The 24,898-nt window shown below is 43.7% G+C and overlaps 2 protein-coding genes across 3 annotated transcripts in view; both read left to right on the forward strand.

The window, feature by feature from the left end:
- Window positions 1-10,014, forward strand: part of slc5a1 (solute carrier family 5 member 1) — a 14,620-nt gene extending 4,606 nt beyond the window's left edge. For both annotated transcript variants that reach the window (XM_023983874.2, XM_070441829.1), the window contains 11 exons: window positions 2,160-2,219; window positions 2,343-2,447; window positions 3,374-3,479; window positions 5,221-5,301; window positions 5,634-5,845; window positions 6,285-6,528; window positions 7,757-7,907; window positions 8,044-8,212; window positions 8,641-8,856; window positions 9,007-9,121; window positions 9,231-10,014. In XM_023983874.2, the coding sequence (XP_023839642.1) occupies window positions 2,160-2,219; window positions 2,343-2,447; window positions 3,374-3,479; window positions 5,221-5,301; window positions 5,634-5,845; window positions 6,285-6,528; window positions 7,757-7,907; window positions 8,044-8,212; window positions 8,641-8,856; window positions 9,007-9,121; window positions 9,231-9,445 (1,674 nt within the window). In that variant the 3' untranslated portion in view covers window positions 9,446-10,014. The remainder of the gene's footprint in view (window positions 1-2,159; window positions 2,220-2,342; window positions 2,448-3,373; window positions 3,480-5,220; window positions 5,302-5,633; window positions 5,846-6,284; window positions 6,529-7,756; window positions 7,908-8,043; window positions 8,213-8,640; window positions 8,857-9,006; window positions 9,122-9,230) is intronic.
- A 13,715-nt stretch (window positions 10,015-23,729) lies between these two features.
- On the forward strand, window positions 23,730-24,898 carry rnf208 (ring finger protein 208). Its single transcript, XM_023983875.2, has one exon. The coding sequence runs from the start codon at window positions 23,843-23,845 to the stop codon at window positions 24,641-24,643; it is 801 nt and encodes a 266-aa protein (XP_023839643.1). The 5' UTR covers window positions 23,730-23,842; the 3' UTR covers window positions 24,644-24,898.

Consider the following 24,898-nt stretch of genomic DNA (forward strand, 5'->3'; position numbering starts at 1 on the left):
CACCGTAAAAAAAGATTAAAAATCATCTCTATCTCTGTTATCCTTCATCTTATTCTGTTTCATCTCACCTATCTCTGTTATCATCTTATCGCCTACTGTAATCATCCGATCCCATATCACGCTCCTCGTTAACACCTCCGTTACTCATCTCTTCTTTCTATATTTGTATCTCTACTCTATTATCCATCTCATCTATCTTGTAAACGCATTAATCTCAATCTCTATTATATAATCTCATCGTCTTATCTCTTTTCATCTCATCTCTATCTCTGTAATCATCTCATCTCAATCTCTATTATCATCTCAATCTCTGTTATCATCTAATCTCTATCTCTGTAATTACTCATCTCAATCTCTATTATCATCTAATCTCTATCTCCTCTGTAATCATCTCATCTCAATATCTATTATCATCTCATCTCTATCTCTATTATCATCTCATCTATAATCTCTGTTTATCTCATCTCTATCTCTGGTAAATCATCTCATCTCAATCTCTATTACCATCTCATCTCTATCTCTATTATAATCTCATCTCTATCTCTATAATCATCTCATCTCTATCTCTATTTCATCTCATCTCTATCTATGTTATCATCTATCTCTATCTCTGTTATCATCTCATTCTATTATCATCTCAATCTCTATCTCTATCTACTCTAATCATCTCTATCTCTATTATAATCTCAATCTATATCTGCTGTTATGAATCTCATCTCTAATCTCTGTAATCATCTCATCTCAATCTCTATACATCTCAAATCTTCTCATTATACTCTCATCTCTATCTCTATAATCATCTCATCTCTATCTCTATTATCAAATCTACTCTATATGTTATCATTCATCTCTATCTCTGTTATCATCGTCATCTCTATTATCATCTCATTCTATCTCTATTATCATCTTCATCTCGTCTCTATTATCATCGGCATCTCTATCTCTATTATCATCTAATCTCTTATCTCTATAATTCATCTCATCTCATCTCTATTATCATCTCATCTATATCTCTATTATCATTCATCTCTATCTCTGTTATCATCGCATCTCTATCTCTGTTATCATCTCTCCTCTATCTCTGTTATCATCTCATCTCTATCTCTATTATCATATAATCTCTATCTCTATTATATCTCATCTTATATCTATAATCACTAATCTCTATCTTATTATCATTCATCTTATCTCTATTATCATCTCATCTCTATCTCTATGTATCATCTCCTCTATCGCTCTCTGTTATCATCTCATCTTATCTCTATTATCATCTAAATTCAATCTTATATCATCTCATCATCTATATTCATCTCTATCTCTATTATCATCTCAATCCTATCCTTTTATTCTATCTCATCTCTATCCTCTGTTATCATCTATCTCTATCTCTGTTATCTTATATCACTTCGTCTCTATCTCTGTTATCATCTCCCTCTCTGTAAATCTCTGTTATCATCTCGTCTCTATCTCTATTATCATATCATCTCTATTTCTATTGAACTGGCAATTATATGTATAAAAGGTGCAATTTTTTTTACATTTTTTTTTAACATAATATAGTTTATTATCTATATTGGGGGGCTGAATAGCCTGTAGGTTAAATGTCACTTATGATCGATACTAGAGAACAGCAGTGGGCGAAAGTAGTAACACTTTGTAAAAAGTAAAAAATCTGTCATTTCAATATATTCCTCTCAAATTCCTCTCTATAATCATCTCATCTCTATTATCATCTCTATCTCTATTATCATCTCATCTCTATCTCTATTATCATCTAATCTCATCTCTATCTCTGTTATCATCTCATCTCTATCTCTGTTATCATCTCCTCTATCTCTGTTATCATCTCCTCTATCTCTGTTATCATCCCGTCTCTATCTCTGTTATCATCTCGTCTCTATCTCTATTATCATATCATCTCTATTTCTATTGAACTCTGCAATTATATGTATAAAAGGTGCAATTTTTTTTACATATTTTTTTTAACATAATATAGTTTATTATCTATATTGGGGCTGATAAGCCTGTAGGTTAAATGTCACTATATGATCGATACTAGAGAACAGCAGTGGGCGAAAGTAGTAACACTTCTAGTAAAAAGTAAAAAATCTGTCATTTCATATATTCCCCATCTGAGCCCTTAGGATGTGTGTTTTCAGGCTCTTGTGGTGGTGATCATTCTTGGATGGCTCTTTGTTCCCATTTACATCAAAGCTGGGGTGAGAACAACCTTTTCTGCTATTACAGTGTAATTACCATTATACCATGCAATTTCTTACATTTCTGTAGCATATAATCAAGTGCTATTCCACAATGTAGTCATGTCTACTGGATGTGTTTAGGTGGTGACCATGCCAGAGTACTTGAGGAAGCGGTTCGGAGGCCAGCGCATCCGCATCTATCTCTCAGTGCTCTCACTCTTCCTCTATGTCTTCACTAAGATCTCAGTGAGTCACTCATATCACTGTTCATTGTATATTACCGATGGTCAGTCCATAAAAACAACTAGGTACACTGTATATATACACTACCGTTCAAAAGTTTGGGGTCACTTAGAAATGTCCTTGTTTTTGAAAGAAAAGCAAATTTTTATGTCCATTAAAATAACAGTTTTGCCGTTAATATTTAATGAAGCTGCCAGTTGAGGACTTGTGAGGCGTCTGTTTCTCAAACTAGACAATCTAATGTACTTGTCCTCTTGCTCAGTTGTGCACCGGGGCCTCCCACTCCTCTTTCTATTCTGGTTAGAACAGTTTTGGTGCGTTCTGTGAAGGGAGTAGTACACAGCGTTGTACCAGATCTTCAGTTTCTTGGGAATTTCTCACATGGAATAAGCCTTAATTTCACAGGACAAGAATAGACTGACAAGTTTCAGAATAAAGTTCTTTGTTTCTGGCCATTTTGAACCTGTAATCGAACCCACAAATGCTGATGTCCAGATACTCAACTAGTCTCAGAAGGACAGTTTTATTGCTTGTTTCGCAAGGGCAACAAAGTTTCATCACGTTGTTAAGTCATGTTAATTTATGTACGTAGAAAACAGACTCAACCTGCACGAAAATGCTCGGTCCATCTGGTCTTCAGTCAGCTGTTCGTTTAATGAACATGTATTGTAATTGAAATTTTTCTTCATCCAAAATCGTGTGCTGCCATATATAGAAGCCTTCCTTTTGTGTTAATGCCCTCTCCCTCTCTCTCTCTCGTCTCTCTCTCCGTCTCTCTCCTCTCTCTCTTTCTCTCTCTCTCTCTCTCCCTCTCTCTCTCTGTTCTCTCGTCATCTCTTCTCTTCTCTCTCTCTCTCTTCTCTCTCTCTCTCTCTCTCTCTCTCTCTTCTCTCTCTCTCTTTCTCTCTCTCTCTCTCTCTCTCTCTCAGGCAGATATGTTTTCTGGAGCCATCTTTATTAACCAGGCTCTCGGGCTTAACATCTACCTTGCTGTGGTTCTCCTGCTAAGTATCACTGCTCTATACACCGTCACAGGTATATTAATACATACTCTCAACTTTACACTACATAACTGTATATAGCAGCGATATACACTGAGTGTACAAAACATGCACTTTCCATGACAGACTGACCAGGTGAATTCAGGTGAAAGCTATGATCCCTTATTGATGTCACTTGTTAAATCCACTTACATCAGTGTAGATGAAAGGGAGGAGACAGGTTAAGGAAGGATTTTTAAGCCTTGAGACAAGTGAGACATGGATTGTGTATGTGTGCCATTCAGAGGGTGAATGGGCAAGACAAATGGTAGTAGGTGCCAGGTGGACCAGTTTAAATGTGTGTCAAGAACTGCAACGCTGCTGGGTTTTTCACGCTCAACAGATTCCTGTGTGTATCAAGAATGGTCCACCACCCAAAGGACATCCAGCCAACTTGACCAAACTGTGGGAATCATTGGAGTCAACATGTGCCAGCATCACTGTAGAATGCTTTCCACACATTGTAGAGTCCATGCCACATCGAATTGAGGCTGTTCTGAGGGCTGTTCTGAGGCTGTTCTGAGTGCATCTCAGTATTAGGAAGGTGTTCCTAATGTTTTGTGCACTTAGTGTATAGCAGCGATATATAACTCATTCACTGAGAGGAGCCCTATATCGACTATGTCCATTTAAACCAATATGGAGTTCTTATCTGTAACCATGGCAGAGTGGAGTAAAGTCCATCCTGTATTGTTGTATTTGAGTCTTAATAGCAGACTATGTCTGACGGCACAAATGCCTTCCTCCAAGGCTGTTTATCTCCTGTACCACATGCGTAATTACCCATACTCCCTGATAAAACCTTGTTGTTCACCTCTGTAATGATGCATTAATTCCAGGACTTTAGTTCACTGACAGGCCATCAGCAAGGTCAGTAACGCAACACTGTCTCTGTATAGGATTGGGTTTCCATAATACTCATATAAACATGTAATGTAGATTAGTCTAGACTGTCTCCTGAGTGGCTGAGTTTAAGACACTGCATCTCAGTGCTAGAGGCATCCCTACAGACCCTGGTTCAATTCCAGGCTGTATCACAACCGACCGTGATTGAGAGTCCCATAGGGCGGCGCACAATTGGCCCAGCGTTGTCCGGGTTCCGGTTTGGCCGGGGTAGGCCGTCATTGTAAATTGCCTAGTTAATTAAGGGTTAAATATTTAAAAAAATCTCTGTATAGGATTAGGTTTCCATAATGCTCATATAAACATGTAGTGGAGTTTAGTATAGGTTTTGTAAATATCATACATGAAGGTGAGTTAACTGCTGAAAATAGAGTGACTCACAGCATCAAATACTGTCACGCACACGTGACACATCGATGCTTTCGAGGTGCAGTCAACAGCAAACGTTGTGTGCACTGTTATTCTTTGCTAGGGCTTGATTTTCAGTCTGTAAGGCAGCCCCACGCAAATGTATGTAGGCCACCGTATCTTCTCTATTACCATTGTGCTCAAATGAATATCAATGACCTACATGTATATTCATATACCGTACACAACTACTGAGGGGAGTTATAGAGTCTATATGATAGACAAACATCAAACGAACAACTGGACCACTAACAGGCTATCCTTTTTGACCAAGGGCAATCATTAAAGTAAAAAATAAACATCACGTCTACAGTGTAAATGAGTACTACAGGGGTTTTCCACAGCTTAGTCATTGACTGTAACCCTGTATGAGTAATGAGTGGGATTGTGTTGTGCTGACTCTCACCATGTGCACTCTGCTTCAGGTGGACTGGCTGCAGTGATCTACACAGACACATTGCAGACCATCATCATGGTCGTGGGATCTTTCATCCTCATGGGTTATGGTAATGTATTTATTCATCCTCATGGGTTATGGTAATGTATTTATTCATCCTCATGGGTTATGGTAATGTATTTATTCACCCTCATGGGTTATGGTAATGTATTTATTCATCCTCATGGGTTATGGTAATGTATTTATTCACCCTCATGGGTTATGGTAATGTATTTATTCACCCTCATGGGTTATAGTAATGTATTTATTCACCCTCATGGGTTATGGTAATGTATTTATTCATTGCCTCTTTTCCTTTTCCTAAAACTCTATATCTCTTCTTCCAATTCCTCTAACCTCTCTCATCCCTCTTTCCCAACCCTCTTCTGTCTGTCTCCCCAGCCTTCAATGAGGTGGGAGGTTATGAGAACTTCCAGACGCGCTACATGGAGGCCATACCCACTCTGACTGGGGTCAACATCAGTGAGAGCTGCTACACCCCTCGGCCTGACTCCTTCCACATCTTCAGGGACGCGGTGACAGGGGACCTGCCCTGGCCAGGCCTGGTGTTTGGCCTCACTGTCCAGGCCACCTGGTACTGGTGCACTGATCAGGTAGCCTACTGCTCCGTAGGGAATGAATAAGTCTAACACCCTCCCTCAGTTACATGCACACACACACACACACACTAATGTGTGTATCATTACCATGTCCAAACAGCTCTCAGCTTGTCTTAGCTTAAGTGGCTGCCTTATGAAGAGAAGCATGCTTTTAGTTAGACCCAAATGCACTTCCTTCCCACAGACTTATTAAATAAGACTATTTCCGCTAGAAAAGCTGCACACACATTTGTACCTGTCAGAAGATCTGTGGTTGTATGGTGCATGGAAGGAATGATGAGTGCATTTCACTTCAAACCCCTTTCATTCCCCTCTACTCTTGATATTGACATATTCAAGCAATACAGAGGCACCATACTTAAGTTTTGACCATGAAAACTTAATCCATCACCTCTTTAGTCACTGGAGGCCTTTTATCTCTCCTGTCACCTAGGTGATTGTCCAGCGCTGTCTATCTGCCAAGAATCTTTCCCATGTCAAGGCTGGCTGTATCCTGTGTGGCTACCTGAAGCTGCTGCCCATGTTCCTCATGGTCTTCCCTGGCATGATCAGCCGAATCCTCTACCCAGACGAGGTGGCGTGCGTGGAACCAGAGGAGTGTCTGAGGTACTGTGGGGCCAGTGTTGGCTGCACCAACATTGCTTATCCCAAACTGGTGGTGGACCTCATGCCAAATGGTGGGTAACAGAAGATACTAGTCCATCTAGTAACAATGACAGACCTAGCACCACTATCAAATGAAATGAAATTGTATTTGTCACATGTGCCGGATACAACCGTACCGTGAAATGCTTACTTACAAGCCCTTAACCAACAATGTAGTTCAAGAAATAGAGTTAAGAAAATATTTACGAAATAAACTAAGGTAAAAAAAGGTAATATTAAGTAACACAATAAAATAACAATACCGAGGCTATGTACAGGGGGTACCATTACCGAGTCAGGTTAGTCGAGGTCATTTGTACATGTAGGTAGGGGTAAAGTGACTATGCATAGAAAATAAACAGTGAGTAGCAGCAGTGTAAAAACAAAGGGGGGGGGGGGGGGGTGTCAATGTAAATAGTCCGGTGGCCATTTGATTAATTGTTCAGCAGTCTTATGGCTTGGGGGTAGAAGCTGTTAAGGAGCCTTTTGGACCTAGACTTGGCACTCAGGTACCGCTTGCCGTGCGGTAGCGGAGAGAACAGTCTATGACTTTCACAAAAAATAAATAAATTAGGGCCTTCCTCTGACACTCCTAGTATATAGGTCCTGGAAGGCAGGAAACTTGGCCCCGGTGATGTGCTGGGCCATACGCTCTACCCGCTATAGCGCCTTACAGTCGGATAACGAGCTGTTGCCATACCAGGAGGTGATGCAACCGGTCAGGATGCTCTCGATGTTGCAGCTAAATAACTTTTTGAGGATCTGGGGACCCATGCCAAATCTTTTCAGCCTCCTGAGGGGTAAAAGGTGTTGTCGTGCCCTCTTCACGACTGTCTTGGTGTGTTTGGACCATGATAGTTTGATGGTGATATGGACACCAAGGAACTTGAAACTCTCGACCTGCTCCACTTCAGCCCTGTCGATGAGAATGGGGGCGTGTTCGGCTGCAGTCCACGATCAGCTCCTTTGTCTTGCTCACGTTGAGGGAGAGGTTGTTGTCCTGGCACCGCACTGCACAGGGACTATGTTACTACAACACTGTTATTTCTGCTACAATTAGTGGATTCAATAAGTGCTACTCCTTATTCCAGGAAAACAGTTGTTGCTGCCAATACAATCAACCATCACATTTGTTCATCGCTTCATTCCTTCTCTTTTCTCTTTTCCACACCTATCCTAATCCGCATTCCCTCCATTCCTGTTCTCCTTTGCATCCCCCCCTCCCTGCCCTCTCCTCCCATCCTCCCCTCTCTCCTGCAGGTCTGCGAGGCCTGATGCTGTCGGTGATGATGGCGTCTCTGATGAGCTCCCTGACCTCCATCTTCAACAGTGCCAGCACCCTGTTCACGATGGACATTTACACCAAGATACGCAGCTCCGCCTCCGAGAAGGAACTCATGATCGCTGGGAGGTACAGTAACACACAGCTCAGCCTGCTCGAGTTCTTTGGACTTCACTTGCTTTAATACACGTGTATATGTTTGTGCTTGTGTATGTTTGCATTTAGATAAATGGGTAATATTTATGTATTATTCTTGGCTGTGTAGGGTGTTTATCCTGGTTCTGATCGGGGTGAGTATAGCGTGGATCCCTGTGGTCCAGTCTGCTCAGAGCGGCCAGCTCTTTGACTACATCCAGTCCATCACCAGCTACCTGACCCCACCCATCGCCGCCACCTTCATGCTCGCCATCTTCTGTAAGCGCATCAATGAGCCGGTGAGTCTCTAACTTAACCAAAGTCAGTGTGATTTAAACTAGTTTCATTGAGCTACTTATGATTTGAACTGGTTAATTTAACCGGTTGTATAATTAAGCAATAAGGTACCTGAGTGGTTTGTGGTATATGGTCAATATACCACATATGGTCAATATACCACAGCTAAGGGCCGTATCCAGGCACTCCGCATTGCGTCGTGCCAAACGACAGCCCTTAGCCTTGGTATATTGGCCATATATCACATGCCCCTCGGGCCTTATTGCTTAAGTAGTTTATCTGAACTCTGCTGGCTAGGCTCAAAGGACCCTGGTTACCACTTTCACCATTTACTGCCTTGTTCCTGTGTATGTTTGTGTTAAACGTGATGTTTGTGCAATTGGAAGTGAACCATGAAAATGTGTTGAGTCACAGACCCCCCCACTTTCAGGGTGTGTTCTATGGCCTTACGATAGGCCTGGCTATTGGCTTAACCAGGATGATCAGTGAGTTTGCCTATGGGACAGGAAGCTGTGTGACCCCCACTAACTGTCCAGTGATCATCTGTGGGGTCCACTACCTCTACTTCTCCATTATTCTGTTCTGTATCTCCTGCCTGCTGATAGTCAGCATCTCCCTCATGACCAAACCCATCGACGACAAACATGTAAGTTACAACTGCCCCCAATAGTCTAACTTTTTTAGTTATTCTTCCATCTGTGAATGTTAATTGAATAAAAACGCAGTCTCTCTGCTATCTCTAAATTAATTTCTCCCCATGTGTTTGTCCCGTGCCTCTTCCTCCCTCCATCTCCAGTTGCACCGCTTGTGCTGGCAGCTGAGGAACAGCACAGAGGAGAGGGTGGATCTGGAGCTAGACAATTGGAAAGAAAATCAAGAACCTACCTTTGTGGATATTGAAGATACGAGAGGTCTCTCTTCAATCTCTATCTGTTACTCCATGACACACATACAGATTTTATTTCTCACATTTACAACCACACACTGTTTCCTCATCCCTGTGTTTGTGTGTCTGTGCAGAGCCCACAGAGGAGCCAGGCTGTTGTAAGAAGGCAGTGTTGAGCTTCTGTGGCTTGGAGAAATCGAATGCTCCCAAGCTGAGTGCTGAGGAGCAGGCTGAGCTGCAGAGGAAACTCACAGACACCTCAGAGAAACCCCTGTGGAGGAACGTGGTCAATGCCAACGCCATCATCCTCCTGTGCGTCTGTGTCTTCTTGCACGGCTTCTACGGTTAAACATCTCCTCATACTGGACCTCCACTGCCCTGGACTGTCTAACCATAAACTTGAGTAGCCTCCTCTTTCAACCCTGAAATCGCCCCAGACTCACAGGCCCACAACGCACTGTGAATTGCCACCTCTCTTACACTCCCTCCCTCTATCCATCATCTGTACAGGTCGCTCTTAACCTCTTAACCTTGTAATCTCCACACCCCCGCCACGTGGCTAATGCTACGAACGCCTTACCTAGCTCCATACCTGAACGACTGGCCTAGCTCCATACCTGAACGACTGGCCTAGCGCCATACCTGAACGACTGGCCTAGCGCCATACCTGAACGACTGGCCTAGCTCCATACCTGAACGAAACTGGCCTAGCTCCATACCTGAGACGACTGGCCTAACTCCATACCTGGACGACTGGCCTAGCTCCATACCTGAACGACTGGCCTAGCTCCATACCTGAACGACTGGCCTAGCTCCATACCTGAACGAATGGCCTAGCTCCATACCTGAACGACTGGCCTAGCTCTATACCTGAACGACTGGCCTAGCTCCATACCTGAACGAATGGCCTAGCTCCAATACCTGAACGACTGGCCTAGCTCCATAACCTGAACGAATGGCCTAGCTCCATACCTGAACGACTGCCTAGCTCCATACCTGAACGACTGGCCTAGCTCCATACCTGAACGTGACGACTGGCCTAGCTCCATACCTGAACGACTGCCTAGCTCCATACCTGAACGACTGGCCTAGCTCCATACCTGAACGACTGGCCTAGCTCCATACCTGAACGACTGGCCTAGCTCCATACCTGAACGACTGGGTGTCACAACGCTCCTTCGTTTGGTGTTCTTTGTTCTTTGTGGACTGTAAACGTATGTACATGTATGTTGAATGTGTAATGAAGATCATGAGGATGATAAAGAGGATAATGATGATGATACTGATGATGGTGCTGATGAAGGATCTGAATAGAACTCGGTGTCCAAGGGTATCCAACGTTCACTTTGAACTTTCTGCCCTTCTTGAAGTTACTTTAGTTTGTTATATTACAAACACCAGGTGGGGCTGCAGTAGGAATAAACTTGCATAATTTAAGATTTAAGGAGCATCATTACCAAGATAACACTGTACAGCCAGTGGATTTTAAGGCATTGACACATCAAATGTTGTTGACAATAAGAGGAAAAAAGCCAATACAACACATATACTTATTGAACACGTATGACATGTATCTGGTAGCTTTCTTTTACTGAATTAATAAAGTATTCTACCTTAGTTCGAAAAAGGTTGAGAACTACCCTATTTTTCAGAGATGAGGGATGGACTCACAAACTCATTATCACACATTCAATCTCTGACTGACTACGGTGAATGGAGCCTGGCGATCAAAGGTCAAAAGTGGTGCCATGTTTCCTCTTTCCTCTAGCTGTCATTTTGCTTTGCTATGTGTTAATGAATGATATCTCAAAGATGGAAGGAGCAGTACATTTCCTCATGGTACTGGAGTAATAACCCACTTCACTCACGCACGCACGCACGCACGCACGCACGCACACACACACACACACACACACACACCCACACACACCCCCGAGCCATGCTTTTCTTTACTGCCCCCTGCCTGTCATAAGAGTAAGTGCATCTGGAGGACCAAGAATGTAAAATATCACAGCCACATGGAGTGGATTACACTCTTTTGGTCTATGGGCTCTATTCAATCCGCATCGCGGACGTTCATTTTAACAGCGTGATTGAAATTTAAAGGAAATGTTCCCGCATTAGAACAGACTGCATTCACAGTGAACCGCTGCATATGTCCGTTCAATCAGAAATGACCTTTACATTTCTATCACACAATCTGAAACGCTTCAACTGTACAGATTGAATAGAGCCCTAAGTATACCTGTTACAAGTAGTGTACCCTAACCCTAGAATGGTATTAGGGTTGTTCCATGTCATTTCAGCAAGCCATGACACCCACCCTCGCAGATTGTTCTAAAATGGTTTCTGCAGTTAGAAACAGATTATTTTGTTGAAAGACAATTTGAACTCTATGGATTGCACACAAATTGGTCATTTTAATTTATAGGATTCATATAATATTGAATAAATATAGCACCCAACATCCGATTTGGACCAAACCTCTTCCTAACATTGATTGAAGGTAGACTCAGCGATATGACGTAGATGCAGAAAGTAAACAGCATAGTGTGTCAATTTCTGCAACAATTGAAGCGCGAGGCTCAACTTCTCCGCTGTTCTGGTGCCCTGGCTACGACGCGAACGCGTGCACATGAGCAGATACTGTGTGTGACTATGTGAGAGCGAAGTCTTGCATCTTGCTCATCTCAATATCTCCGGTGCCGCTCGTGGCAACATGATTTTGCTGAGTGTACCTTTAAGACATGAGGATTCCAAATAAATGCTCAAAAGCCACCAACGGACGCCCCAAACCCCACACCAAGCCCACCCCAACGCACAGTAGACCTAAACAGTTTCAGATTTCTATGTCTGACAAGTAGTATGACGCTGCGGCCTGGAGTATTCAGAGGAATTAGTCACTGAAGTCACTTGCCTTATATTGCATCTAACCCTAACCCTAGAATGGTATTATAGTGTCCTACAGCTGTAATGCTGAGCGCAACCATAACCCTTTAACATCAAGTGTGCTATAGTGAGATTTTGGATTGAATCCTGGTGTAATTGTAAAAGAACACAGAAAACTCTGCCTGTTGGTGCTATCCCATGTTGGTGCTATCCCAGTCCCTCTAACACACTGCCATCTTAGAAGCATCTGTCTCTCGTCTCAAAACATCCACATATGAATTGTATTATTTTTGCTCTCTCTCTCTCTCTCTCTCTCTCTCTCTCTCTCTCTCTCTCTCTCTCTCTCCTTCCTCCTCTCTCTCTGCTCTCTCTCTCTCTCTCTCTCTCTCTCTCTCTCCTCTCTCCTCTCCCTCTCTTCTCTCTCTCTCCTCTCTCTCTCTCTCTCTCTCTCTCTCTCTCTCTCTTCTCTCTCTCTCTCTCTCTCGTCTCTCTCTCTCTCTCTCTCTCTCTCTGCCTCTCTCTCTCTCTCTCTCTCTCTCTCTCTTCCTCTCTCTCTCTCTCTCTCGTCTCTCTCTCTCTCTCGGCATGGGCTTTATTGGCATGGGAAGCATACGTTTACATGCCAAAGCAAATGAAATAGATAATAAACAGCAGTGAAATAAACATAAAAAAATTAACAGAAACATTACACCCACAAAAGCTCCAAAAATAATAAAGACATTTCAAATGTCATATTATGTCTATATATGATGTTGTAATGTGCAAATAGTTAAAGAACAAAAGGGAAAATAAATAAACATAAATATAGGTTGTATTTACAATGGTGTTTGTTCTTCACTGGTTGCCCCTTTCTTTGACAACAGGTCACAAATCTTGCTGCTGTGATTGCACACTGTCGGTATTTCACCAATAAATATGGGAGTTTATCAAAAATTGGATTCGTTTTCGAATTCTTTGTGGGTCTGTGTAATATGGTCATTACATTTGGCAGGCGAGGTTGAGAAGTGCAGCTCATTTTGTGGGCAGTGTGCACATAGCCAGTCTTTCTCTGAGAGCCATGTCTGCCTTCGGCGGCCTTTCTCAATAGCAAGGCTATGCTCACTGAGTCTGTACATAGGCAAATATTTCCTAATTTTGGTTAGTCACCAGTGGTCAGTATTCTGCCACTATGTACTCTCTGTTTAGAGCCAGAATAGCATCCCAGCTTGCGCTGTTTTTTGTAAATTCTTTCCAATGCGTCAAAGTAATTATTCTTTTTGTTTCCTCATGATTTGGTTGTGTCTAATTGTTTTGCTTCCTGGGGCTGGGCTGTTTGGGGCTGTTTGTGAACAGAGCCCCAGGACTAGCTTGCTTAGGGGTTATTCTCCAGGTTCATTTCTCTGTAGGTGATGGCTTTGGAAGTCTTCTCTCTCTCTCGCACACCGCACGCACACACGCACGCACGCGCACGCGCACACGACACACCAACACACGACACACACACACACACAGCACACACACACACACACACACACACACACACACACACACACAGTCTCTCTATCTTTCTTACTATGTAACACTCTCCCCCTGGCATGAAGTGGATTTCCATCCCTATTTCATCATAATAACACTAATAACATAATAATAATAACAATTCTAATAATAACATAACATCATCATAAAGATAACCTAATTTGTTTTTCAGACTGTTAAAGGGATACATCGGGATTTTGGCAATGAAGCTCTTTATCTACTTCCCCAGAGTATACTTCCCAAGTGGATACCATTGTTATGTCTCTGCGTGTAGTTTGAAGGAAGTTGCTAACTAGCGGCAGAGGAATAACTGGAAGTCTATGGTAAATGCTAGCATGCTAGTAGATACCATAGACTTCAAGTCATTCTGCTAACGGTAGCATTGGCTCGCGAAACTACCTTTAACTTCCTTCATACTGGATGCAGAGACATAAAAATGGTAATAAAAAGTTTATCTGACTCTGGGGAAAAATCGTGAGGTATTCCTTTAACACACTGAAAAACACATTAGGTTATTAGGCCATTTACTGTATCTAGCTCATACAATACATGTGTGTAGAGAGAGACACAGATATCTCTTTTATAGTCAAAGTATAAAGAATCAAGCAACTTCAATGGAACGTTTTCTCAATGTGTGGGTTATACAGAAGCACACACAGATATTCTTTCATAGATCATCTTTTCAATCCGAGTTGAGGATTATTTATAGGTCAACATGCAGGCCTGTGGAGATGGGAAACTGATTAAAATCCTTGTTACGTAATGCTAGTCTGTGATGGCTGAGGCTATGGCATGACGGCCAGACAGGGACACTGCTTTTAAGTGTCTGACACTTTGTGTTTGTGAAAGCGAGCTAATGACATGAATATCCCATGTTTCTGTGATACTGCGTTTCAGTGAAATCTCACCATGAGTATTCAACATTTCTATGCTGTTTTGAATAATGCAGATATAATGCTAATTTTACTATGTCATCTGTTTTTCCTATATGAACTGTGAGGCTCATTATAGTATGTTGGTCTGTAATGTGATGCAGTATGATTCATGGGTGTTGTGTTGTTAAATATTCCATATTTTAATGAATTTGTTTATTGGATTTATGTTTAGTGCTGCACTCTGCATAACAGGTCTATTTGTTAGTAGCTTCCTGTATTTCCTGTGTGCCTGGCCTGTGTACCGAGAATATGTTTTTGTTTGTGTGTGATGGATTAATATTGTATATGGAGTATGATTCAGTGCTCTCTGCACATAGCCTCCATCTTTCAGTAGGTGGTGTGAGTGAGTGCAGGGTAGAAGGGGGGTGGGTTTTCAGGGCCCTCATTGGCTGAAATAATTTCACTGGCAACTAGAAAACGTGATCCAGCCTGCAGAGGCACTGCAGCGGAGACTGCAGAGAGATAGAGAGAGAGGGAGGGAGGGAGAGAGCGCAAGATAAGAGAGCGAGCAAGGAGAGAGAGAGCAAGAGAGGGGGAGGAGAAAACATGCAATAGAAATTGTCAGGTCCAGAGACAGAGATCGAGAGAGAAAGAAAGAAAGCGAAGGAGGTGGTAAGGGAGACAGAAACAGAGAACAAGCGTGTGTGTGTATGCGTGAGCCAGTGTGTGAGTGTGTGCACAGAGGCGCATTGACAGCAGCGGAGGAGGAGCAAGGCTAACAAACGGCAGCCGTGAGAGAAAAGGAGCACAGAGACACCACTGGGGGAGAGATAACGAGTGGAAGAAAAGAAGAGAGGATGAAAGAAAGACAGCAGTGGGTACCTGAAGACCTGAGGCTCTGAGACCAGAGAGAGAGAGAGAGAGAGAGAGAGAGAGAGAGAGGAGGAGAGGAAGATACCCAGAGAGGCATCACAGGAGCACACGTAATTACACAACCTATTTGGCTGGCTGACTGACAGGCAGAGAGAAAGAGACAGGAGGAGGGATGGAGAGGGAGCTGCTAGAAACCGCTGCTCGGCCACACCGCAGACGACAGGACGAGAGGGAGAGAGTTTGAAGGACGAAGGGAACCGACAGAGGAGAAGAAGAGGTGGGCTCCACCACCAGTCTCTGTCCTCCATCACTGTGACTAAAGGAAGGAGTGACGCATCCATCCTTCGACAGCTCAGCCTCCATCTTACCTTCCCTTCCTCCCTCCACCTCCATCGTTTGTTTTCTCAGGGTCTCACAGACAGGAATGATCACCTTGCCTCCGTCGCTCCTCTCCTCCTCCTCCTCCTCCTCTACCCCTCTGGCAAAACACCTTCTGTTCTACTCTCAGACGAACTGAGACCAATGGGCCATGTTATCAGCTTCACACGCACATGGGAGCTTTACCCTGTAACAAGACTATTGTCACCTCACAGCACAGTAATATCCAAAACCACTACCAACAACAACACACAGCAAGGTGGTAAGAGAACTGGGAGACGATATGTTACGACAGGACTAAACAACAACACAGGTAAAAGGCTTGATCAAGGATGCATCAATGTGTCCGTGTACACTGAAAGAGGGCTCTGTGGAATTTTTATGTCTGTGCATGTGCGTTCCATATTGTGTGTGTGCCAATGTATGCGCTGGTGTGTGTGTGTCTGTGTGTGTTTGTGCAGATGTCGGATCTTACCTTGATCACTCTTTTGTCGCTGAGAATTTTCCTGCTGCATCAGGAAATTAGAATGAGCCTCGTAAGTCCCTGATAAAGAGCAGTTCTCTTTCTCTCCATGCGGGGGCAGTCGAGTCATTTGGATCAGGGCTTGCTATCAAAATCATTTTCTCGCTCAAATGCTAGGCCTAGGTCCTATTACTGCAACATTCAAATGTACAAACATGTATTTGAAATGCAGCAAAATTGAGTTAAATGATGGTCTTGAGGTTAGGGCCACATATAGGTGGTCTACTGTGTCGGCGTGGGTTGGATTCTAGGCCACGCCCTACTGGCACAACGAACTCAATCCCCTAGATTGACTTGATATATTCACACATTTCAAATGGACAATCCAGGGATATTTTACCCCCGGTCTTGATAAGAAATGACCTTACCAGACCCTTTTGGATAACATAAATAGGAAACTAATAAAATAATAACAATAGGCTACACCAACATTAGTTTCCATTCATACAAAGAGTCGGGTAAACTGCCACGATAGATTTGCTGTGGTAAACGAGAAAACACTTTGTACGGAATTCTATATTGGATTATATTGTACGGACTTGTCAAATAGATGAATTGCCCCTAGTTTGTTAAAAAGGACTACGTTGTTCCGATTACAATACCAGCCAGAGGGCGAACATATCTTGAAAGTCTTTTGTTGCAAGCAGGACGAAGGTAACACCGACATCATATTTCAGGCAGCGGTAGAGGTGACCAATAAAGGTTGCAATTGAGATCAGCTGTGCAGGTGAATTTAGAGCGTATTGATGGTTTAACGAGACATCAGCTGGCGATAATCTAGTGCCATCGATGGTTGCAATAGGCCCCTTGTTATTTGATTATATTCCAATAGGCTACATTCTGTAGGCTACCCGTTAGCCTATCATTGTCACATAATGAAAGATGTGAAAACGGATAATATGCTACTGTGTTTCCCTGTCAGAGTTGATGAGCTGATTTGGGCCATCAGTTGATTGACAGATGTAGCACTACTGTAGAACGATACACTTTCCTCCAGTGTAGATGCTCGTCCACGCTTTATAGTTAGGCTATGTATTCTGGTCTTTGGATTGAAAGCCTGTATTGTGTGGCTTTAATATGTTATTTCGTAAAGCTGTCGAGATGTTTATGCATTTGAGCCGACCCAAAGACGACTTTGTTGAGCTGAGACACTTCTTTGATGTGTAAATTATCAGACTATTTGTTTTACTTCTTGAAAACATTTAAATAAATGCAATTAACTTGTGGGCCCAATGAGGACTCAGGCTGGACGCTACATCGCCCAGCACTCATGAAGCTCGGAGTGTGCTGCTTAGACCACTGCTCTATGGCAGTTCACTAAGAATACTATGAATACTGATGATCCATAGGTGCGCCGTTTAAATATTTTTGTTTTAAGCCTTCCCCCAGCCATAGCCCTAACCTTAACCACTCTGAATTAATGCCTAAACTGTTAACCTTTGAGTTGTTTCTGTTTCAACCCTGTAACCAAGAGGAATCAACCCTGTAACCAAGAGGAATTAATCTGTCAAAAATAGACGTTCATCCATGAGTCAAAGGGCCAGATTCAAACCCACACCAACTCTGGCATATGTGTGCCAGGGTCAGTGGCTGTAACCACTGGACCACAGAGGCACTGAGAAAACCATTCATTTATTCTGCCTGCTTGCCTTCAACATATAATAATACAATTGATCTAAAGAAAACAACGTATTTTCCCTAACGAAAAATGCATCTACCCCCTACAATTTTTAAAATGTATGATAATCCACATAAGAATTAACACGAGTCGCACTGTTGCCTGTACGTAGCCTACATACAGTAAAGTGTAGTTACAGTGTGCACTGTATACAAACACCACTTCCAGCTGCTCCCCTGGCGGCGATTCTAACCACTTCTTCAGATATTCAAATCCTCCTGCTGCAGAATTAGTTTCCTCCTGCGGCAAAAGGGGTCAAATTAAAATCCTACATCTGTAGTACCGTGTCGTTGTTGCAGATGAGAGGGTTGTTGCATCACAATCCTCCATTCCTTGGACACATGCCCGCGCCCAGACGTACACACACACGTATGCATAAGCTACACACACACATGCACGCACATACACAAGCACACACACACCTGGTGGGGGGTCCGATTCGGTCTACAGATATTCCATTATGTGTTGACTGCAGGGGAAAGGGTATCTTAAGGCTACCTTTGGGGTATCATATCCCCAGAGGTCATGACATATGACAGATCTCTGGGAGGGGAGGGACCTGGCTGGAACTGCCTGTTCTGTAGCTGTCAACAGCACTGAGGGATCTCCATATTGACCATGCACTGTGCTGGTGCTGACTGCAGTCCGAGTGCTGTTTCCTGCTGCCATGCTGTGATTGCATAACTGCTGCTGCCACTGCCGCACCACTCCCACACGCTGCCACCGCGCTAAACCTGCTCCTTCCTTCTCACTGAGGCAAGCTCCCCAAATACACACATGCTCATCAGTTACAGATCTCCATCTACACCCCTCCTCATCACAGCAACAGTGTCTGTGTCTGCTTCTCCCTGAGCTGAGACATAAGTCTCCACAAAAATCAATCAGCTCAATCAATCGAGCCACTGGAATATTGATTTGTATATGGCTCGACGTGTCCCTCATAAGTCCTTCATGAGGCTGTGTGTCAAGAGGGGCCATTATCGTTATAATTTTTCTGCTGGTATCGACACCAACAAGCTCTGTGGTCGGCCATGTTGCCACAGAGAGAGAGAGAGAGAGGCGAGAAGAGAGAGAGGGAGCACAAAGAGTAGTTGGCTGTAATGAATTGTGGGGAAAATGGCTGACGTCTGCTTTGAATTTTTTATTTATTCATTTTTATTTTTAACCTTTATTTAACTAGGCAAGTCAGTTAAGAACACATACTTATTTACAATGATGGCCTAGGAACAGTGGGTTAACTGCCTTGTTCAGGGGCAGAACAACAGATGTTTACCTTGTCAGCTCAGGGATACAATCTAGCAACCTTTTGGTTACTGGCCCGACGCCCTAACCACTAGGCTACCTGCCGCCCCCTCCTGAATGGAAGGAGTTGAATTCTTTAACCTCCCCCTCACACATACACTAACATAATCACTCGTCAAATCTCCTCATTCAATCCCAACAGGATTATGTATAAAGAATAGAGCAGAATGCACATCAACATCCTAGTCAGAATTCAGAAAACAGATTTCTTACAGTAGATGGATTTACACATTGACAACATTGAATGTACACATCTGAATACCACTTTATGGTTGCACAGCGCAGACATTAAAATGATAACGACCAACATCTAATGATTTAAAAAGCAACCATGTAGATTAGAATCCTATCATAATCAGCATTATATAGGCCTATACTAATCAACAACAACATTAGGCGGTGCTTTATGGAATTCACAGGCGTTTAGAGTATAGCACTTTATGCAGATTCACTGCAGTCAACAGGGACACATCTGGGGATTTGTCCACAGCCAGCTCTAAGGTCATTATACCATTTATGTAATCATAATACATTATAACCACCACATGGTAGAGCAGAGAAGCACATACCTTTTATCAGCCAAGACAGAGCTGTGGATACTAATCAGAACATAGTCAACATTCTCTGTGTACTGTTGCTGGGTGTGTTATAGAGGCACAGGTACCAGTCAACCAGTCATTCTGCCTGGTCCAGTTCAGGTCACCTGGCTGAGGGTGAAGGTGTGTGTCATGGAGATGCAGAGAGAGCCTGCTGATAGTGTCTGACTCAGTCAGAACATAGTGTCCTTCTCCTGCTCCCTGCACTGCACAGGTGGAATGCAGCCAGGAGGCAGTGTGAGGGAGACAGCTGGACTCAGCAGTTTAGGTGTGTGTGTAGGAAAATGGAGGGAGGAGGAATGGGGGAGTGGAAGATGGTAGGGATGTTCTGGGTGTTTTTTTTGTTGGTAATGTTTGTTTCTGCATTGGTTCTGTTTTTCAGGAATTTCCAAAATAATCTAGAACATTTTGAAAAACAGACCAGCACACATAAACAATCACACAAACACGCGTGGCGAAATGCCAATGGATGTGAATAATCCAGAGTACATGTACAGTTGGTATAAAAAGTCATCACCCCCTTTCAAAATGTTCACCTTTTGTTGCCTTACAACCTGTAATGAAAACACAACCCACAATATCCAAGTAAAAATATATATATATTTTATTAAAAGTAAAACAGTAAAATACCCTATTTGGATAAGTGAACACCCTCCTGAGTTAATACTTGGTGGAACCACCTTTTGCTTGAATTACAGCCTTGATTCTCTTAGAATACATCTTTACTAACTTTGCATACCTAGACTATGTAATATTTGCCCATTCTTCCTTGCAGAATTGTTCAAGCTCAGTCAAATTGCATGGTGACCGCTCATGGATTGCACTCTTCAAGTCATTCCACAAATTCTCGATGGGATTTAGGTCGGGGCTCTGACTAGGCCACTCAAGGACATTCACCTTCCTGTCCTTCAGCCACTATACGGTTGCTTTGTCAGTGTGCTTTGTGTCAATGTCATGTTGAAACGTGAACCATCTTCACGTCCATGAGCGGTCACCATGCAATTCGACTGAGCTTGAACAATTCTGCAAGGAAGAATGGGCAAATATTACATAGTCTAGGTATGCAAAGTTAGTAAAGATGTATTCAAAGAGAATCAAGGCTGTAATTCAAGCAAAAGGTGGTTCCACCAAGTATTAACTCAGGGGGGTGTTCACTTATCCAAATAGGGTATTTTACTGTTTCAATTTTAATACATTTTCAGAGTAAAAAAAAATAAAAAATCTCACTTGGATATTGTGGATTACAGTGTGTAAATAAAGCCGGAAAAAGTATAATTTTATGTGTTTTCATTTCAGGTTGTAAGGCAACAAAAGGTGAACATTTTGAAAGGGGGTGATGACTTTCTATACCAACTGTATTCTTGAATCTGTAATGAGTCCATGGAAGATGAGACTATAAGTAGTCTGGTTTATTAGCGTTTAATAGCATCTCTACACGCATGTTAGTCTGTCTATTCAATTTGTGTGTGTCCTAAAATGTTATGGGTGGCGTATGTGATTGGGAAGCACAGGATAAGGTTGAGAGTGTTCTTGGTGTTAGTGTGTGTGTACGCACGTATGTAGGAATGTGTGTGTTGTGTGTCTCTCCTCTCGCCAGAGCGCTGCTATCGCCATCTCTCCGGCTCTCCCTTTTCTCCCTTGTTTGTTTGTGCTGACAGGGTCAAATGTTCAGCACATGATTTCATTAGTTTAATTCCTGAGCAGGCAGGCTGACTACTGGGCTGGGCAGGGCTGCAGACAAACAGACAGACAGACAGAGGCCTGGTATCTTAACAACATAGGCCTGACTGACTAATGTAGGGCTGCTACAGCTGTAACCCTCCTCTATGTGTGTTAATACTGAGTCTAGTTCTGATATTAGCCTCTTACATAACTGAAGAGGGGCGTCTATCACAAGGCACTAACGTCACGCCTCAGCAGGAGGCCTCCTTCGTCATCAGCTTCCATTTTTATATCACTGTCGCCAAATGAGATGTTCATTTTGCATGGTTCATTTCCGAGGGTGTGTTGCTGTGAGGCTCCTCGGACAGTCGGCTTGAATGTTTCTCGTCCAACATCATAAGACAGCTCCCTTGTCTCTGACTGACATGATTACATACTGTACATACAGTACCTCAGGTGTCTGGTATGTGTGTGGTGGCGTGGATGGATGAATGGACACTAAAGGGAATAATGAATACTATTCTACCTCAATGGTGAAACATATACAGTGTAGACATACAGTATTGACTTGAATTAGCCAGGCATCATAAAGGGAGGTTGGGGGCAGGAAACCACAGTAAAATGCATAGTGAAATAGACCATTAATAGTAACTAGGACCGCTGCACTCCTCTTTCTCTCTCCTTCTCTCTCTCTCTCCTTCTCTCTTCGTGCATCGCGTCTAACGAGAGCCTTGTGTGGAAGAGAAAAGATGTGCAATTTTACTCTGTGTTGCGTTGCCATGGAAACAGACATAGTATTACATCCAATCATACATTTACACCACCTGCATAATGAAACCTAGTCACACACCCTCATGGTAGCGATGGTTTTGCTCATCTGCCGCTGACCAAACATGCATCTCTTTCATGCACCATATAGTAGGATGATAACGGGAGCTGATAGGACGCTAGCGGCGTGAGGAGACTAAAACCACCCAGACTCATCATTCTTTCAGACAACTACAACCACAGTATGCTTTGGTAAAAAATAGAGCCCCTTCTCTACGGTTATTAAGGATTTCAAAGGAGGGTGCTCTACTCTTAATATTTCAGTGTACTCCCTAAAGAGGCATGTCTAAAATAGAGACAGTATCCATATCCATCCACATATCGGATCACATCCATCCTATAGTATGGCAATAACATTAGTTAACAATAATACATAGTCATGGCAGATTCATGTGTGATTCATCTTGATGAGTGGTGTTAACTCTCCTCTCCTTCCTCAGGTAACTCAGCCAAAGAGGACTGTGAGGACGACAGTCACACCATCTGACTGTCTGAGGCCACTGCTGTCACTCTGAACCGCTGAGGGACAGACAGACAGACCGTGACGAGGACACGGTCTCCCTAGAGAGACCTTTATCAGCTACACTAGTGGGAGGACTCAGTTTGAAAGTCAAGCACCCCTTCCTTAGAGGAATTCAGGAGTGGTTTGTTAAGGAGCAGGGGATTTCCACTGCCTCCTAAAAAAAGACCTCAGCCTTATCAGACTCCAGCCAAGGAAGCCAAAGGACACAAAACCATATTCGACCAAGAGGAGAGAGAGAGAGAGAGAGAGAGAGAGAGAGAGAGAGAGAGAGAGAGCGAGAGAGAGAAAGAGAAAGAGGAAGAGAAAGAGAGAGAGAGGTTCCAGCTAGAGGTTGTTGTTGTTCTCACACACAAGGCCATTCCACAGCCTCAGAAACAGGAAGGAAGTTCTGGTTTGAACAGCAACAACCTAGAAACAAGCAAGCCCCAAGCCCTGTTTGAGTCAGTTTCCCCTGGCAAGCCACAGGACGCTGTGTGAGACAATACAGAGTGAACTACTACTGAACAGCCTGTGCTGCTTGAGCTCTCCATTTTGAGAGAGTAGAACTCTTCACAACACTGTTGTGTAAGTGTATAATATTAGTATCTATATATGTACATATAAGATTATTTATTGGTGTTATCACTGAAAACATATCTTTGTGCTGATGTGTTGAGACCTGTCTGTTGTTCAGCTGTTACTGTGGTTGAATATCCAGTACATATCTTTATTGTATATCTAAGACTACACAGACTAGTTTTAAGAGGACTAACTACCAGGCTCGGACTGTTATCGCTGTCTATCAGTAGTGTTATCAGAGGACAGTGTTTCTGTGTAATAGGGAAGTCTGTTTCACTGCTCCAGGTTTGAGAGCTCTGGCTTTAGTCCTCAGTCCTTCTGTCCCACATAAGGACTCAGGGTAACAGCACCACAGACGTGGGAGGCCTTCTAATTGAAACAATGGACAGAATCATACGTCCCCATGTCCCCTCTAATGGCTGACTTTGACACCCCCAGTTCACTTCAGAGCACCGCCCCACGCCCAACCCAAGCCAGGGGCATCGCCCGCTGAACCACCCACAGCCCCCTCTCTCTAACAAAGACACAGACACACAAATAAGCTTAATGTCCATGTCCTGCCTCAGGCGGCAGCCTGTGACAATCCCCATGGATACCGTCAAGATCATCCAGTCGGAAAAGTTCCCCCGGGAATGCACGGTGCCAGTCACCCAGCCTTGCTTCACCCCTCCCCCGCGGGTGGCATGGGATGGAGGGGGAGAGGGAGAGATCATTGTGAACCAGGCGTGCAGTGACCTAGCCCTGGAGATGACCTGCACTGACCTGGCCCCCACCAGACCCATGGTCTCATCTCCCCCAGCTCCCATGGCCCGCATGGGCCGCAGGGAGAGCTACCTGGCCCAGCGCAAAGCCAGCGCTGCAGAGATCTGCTACCACCAGTTCCACTACAAGATGGAGGACGTCATAGTCAACCAGTACGTGCTGCGTTCTTCTTCCACCTCCTCCTCCACCTCCTCTTCCTCCTCGGGGCCCGTGATGCCCTGTGAGCCCCTGGACTGCCCCACCTGCGGCCACACCTACAACTTTGCAGGCAAGCGTCCACGCATCCTCTCCTGCCTGCACTCGGTGTGCGAGGAGTGCTTGCAGATCCTCTACGAGTCCTGCCCCAAGTACAAGTTCATCTCGTGCCCAACGTGCAGGCGTGAGACGGTGCTGTTCACTGACTATGGGCTGGCTGCCCTGGCCATCAACACCAGCATCCTGAGCCGGCTGCCCTCTGACCCCAATGGCCCGGTGCAGTGGGGCGGGGAGGCCGACCGGAGCTGCTACCAGACGGTACGCCAGTACTGCCAGTCAGCCTGCACCTGTCAGATCGCCAACCCCCTGTCCTCCTGTGGCATCATGTAGAGACCTAGGCAGGGGCCAAACTGGCATGCCTCCTCTCTTCTCACGTACATACAACCCGCCTCCTCTCTTCTCACGTACATACACCCCGCCTCCTCTCTTCTCACATACATACAACTCCACACAGATGTATCTCTATATTTAATAGCACAGATGGATGCTGTCTGGGTCAAATGGATCGTGAAGGACACTGTCTTGCAGATGAAAACAGGGAAATAGCAAATAAATGTATTTTATGTATGAAGTATGAATCCTATT

This window comes from Salvelinus sp. IW2-2015, linkage group LG4q.1:29, assembly GCF_002910315.2.
Source record: "Salvelinus sp. IW2-2015 linkage group LG4q.1:29, ASM291031v2, whole genome shotgun sequence".
NCBI classification, from domain to species: domain Eukaryota; kingdom Metazoa; phylum Chordata; class Actinopteri; order Salmoniformes; family Salmonidae; genus Salvelinus; species Salvelinus sp. IW2-2015.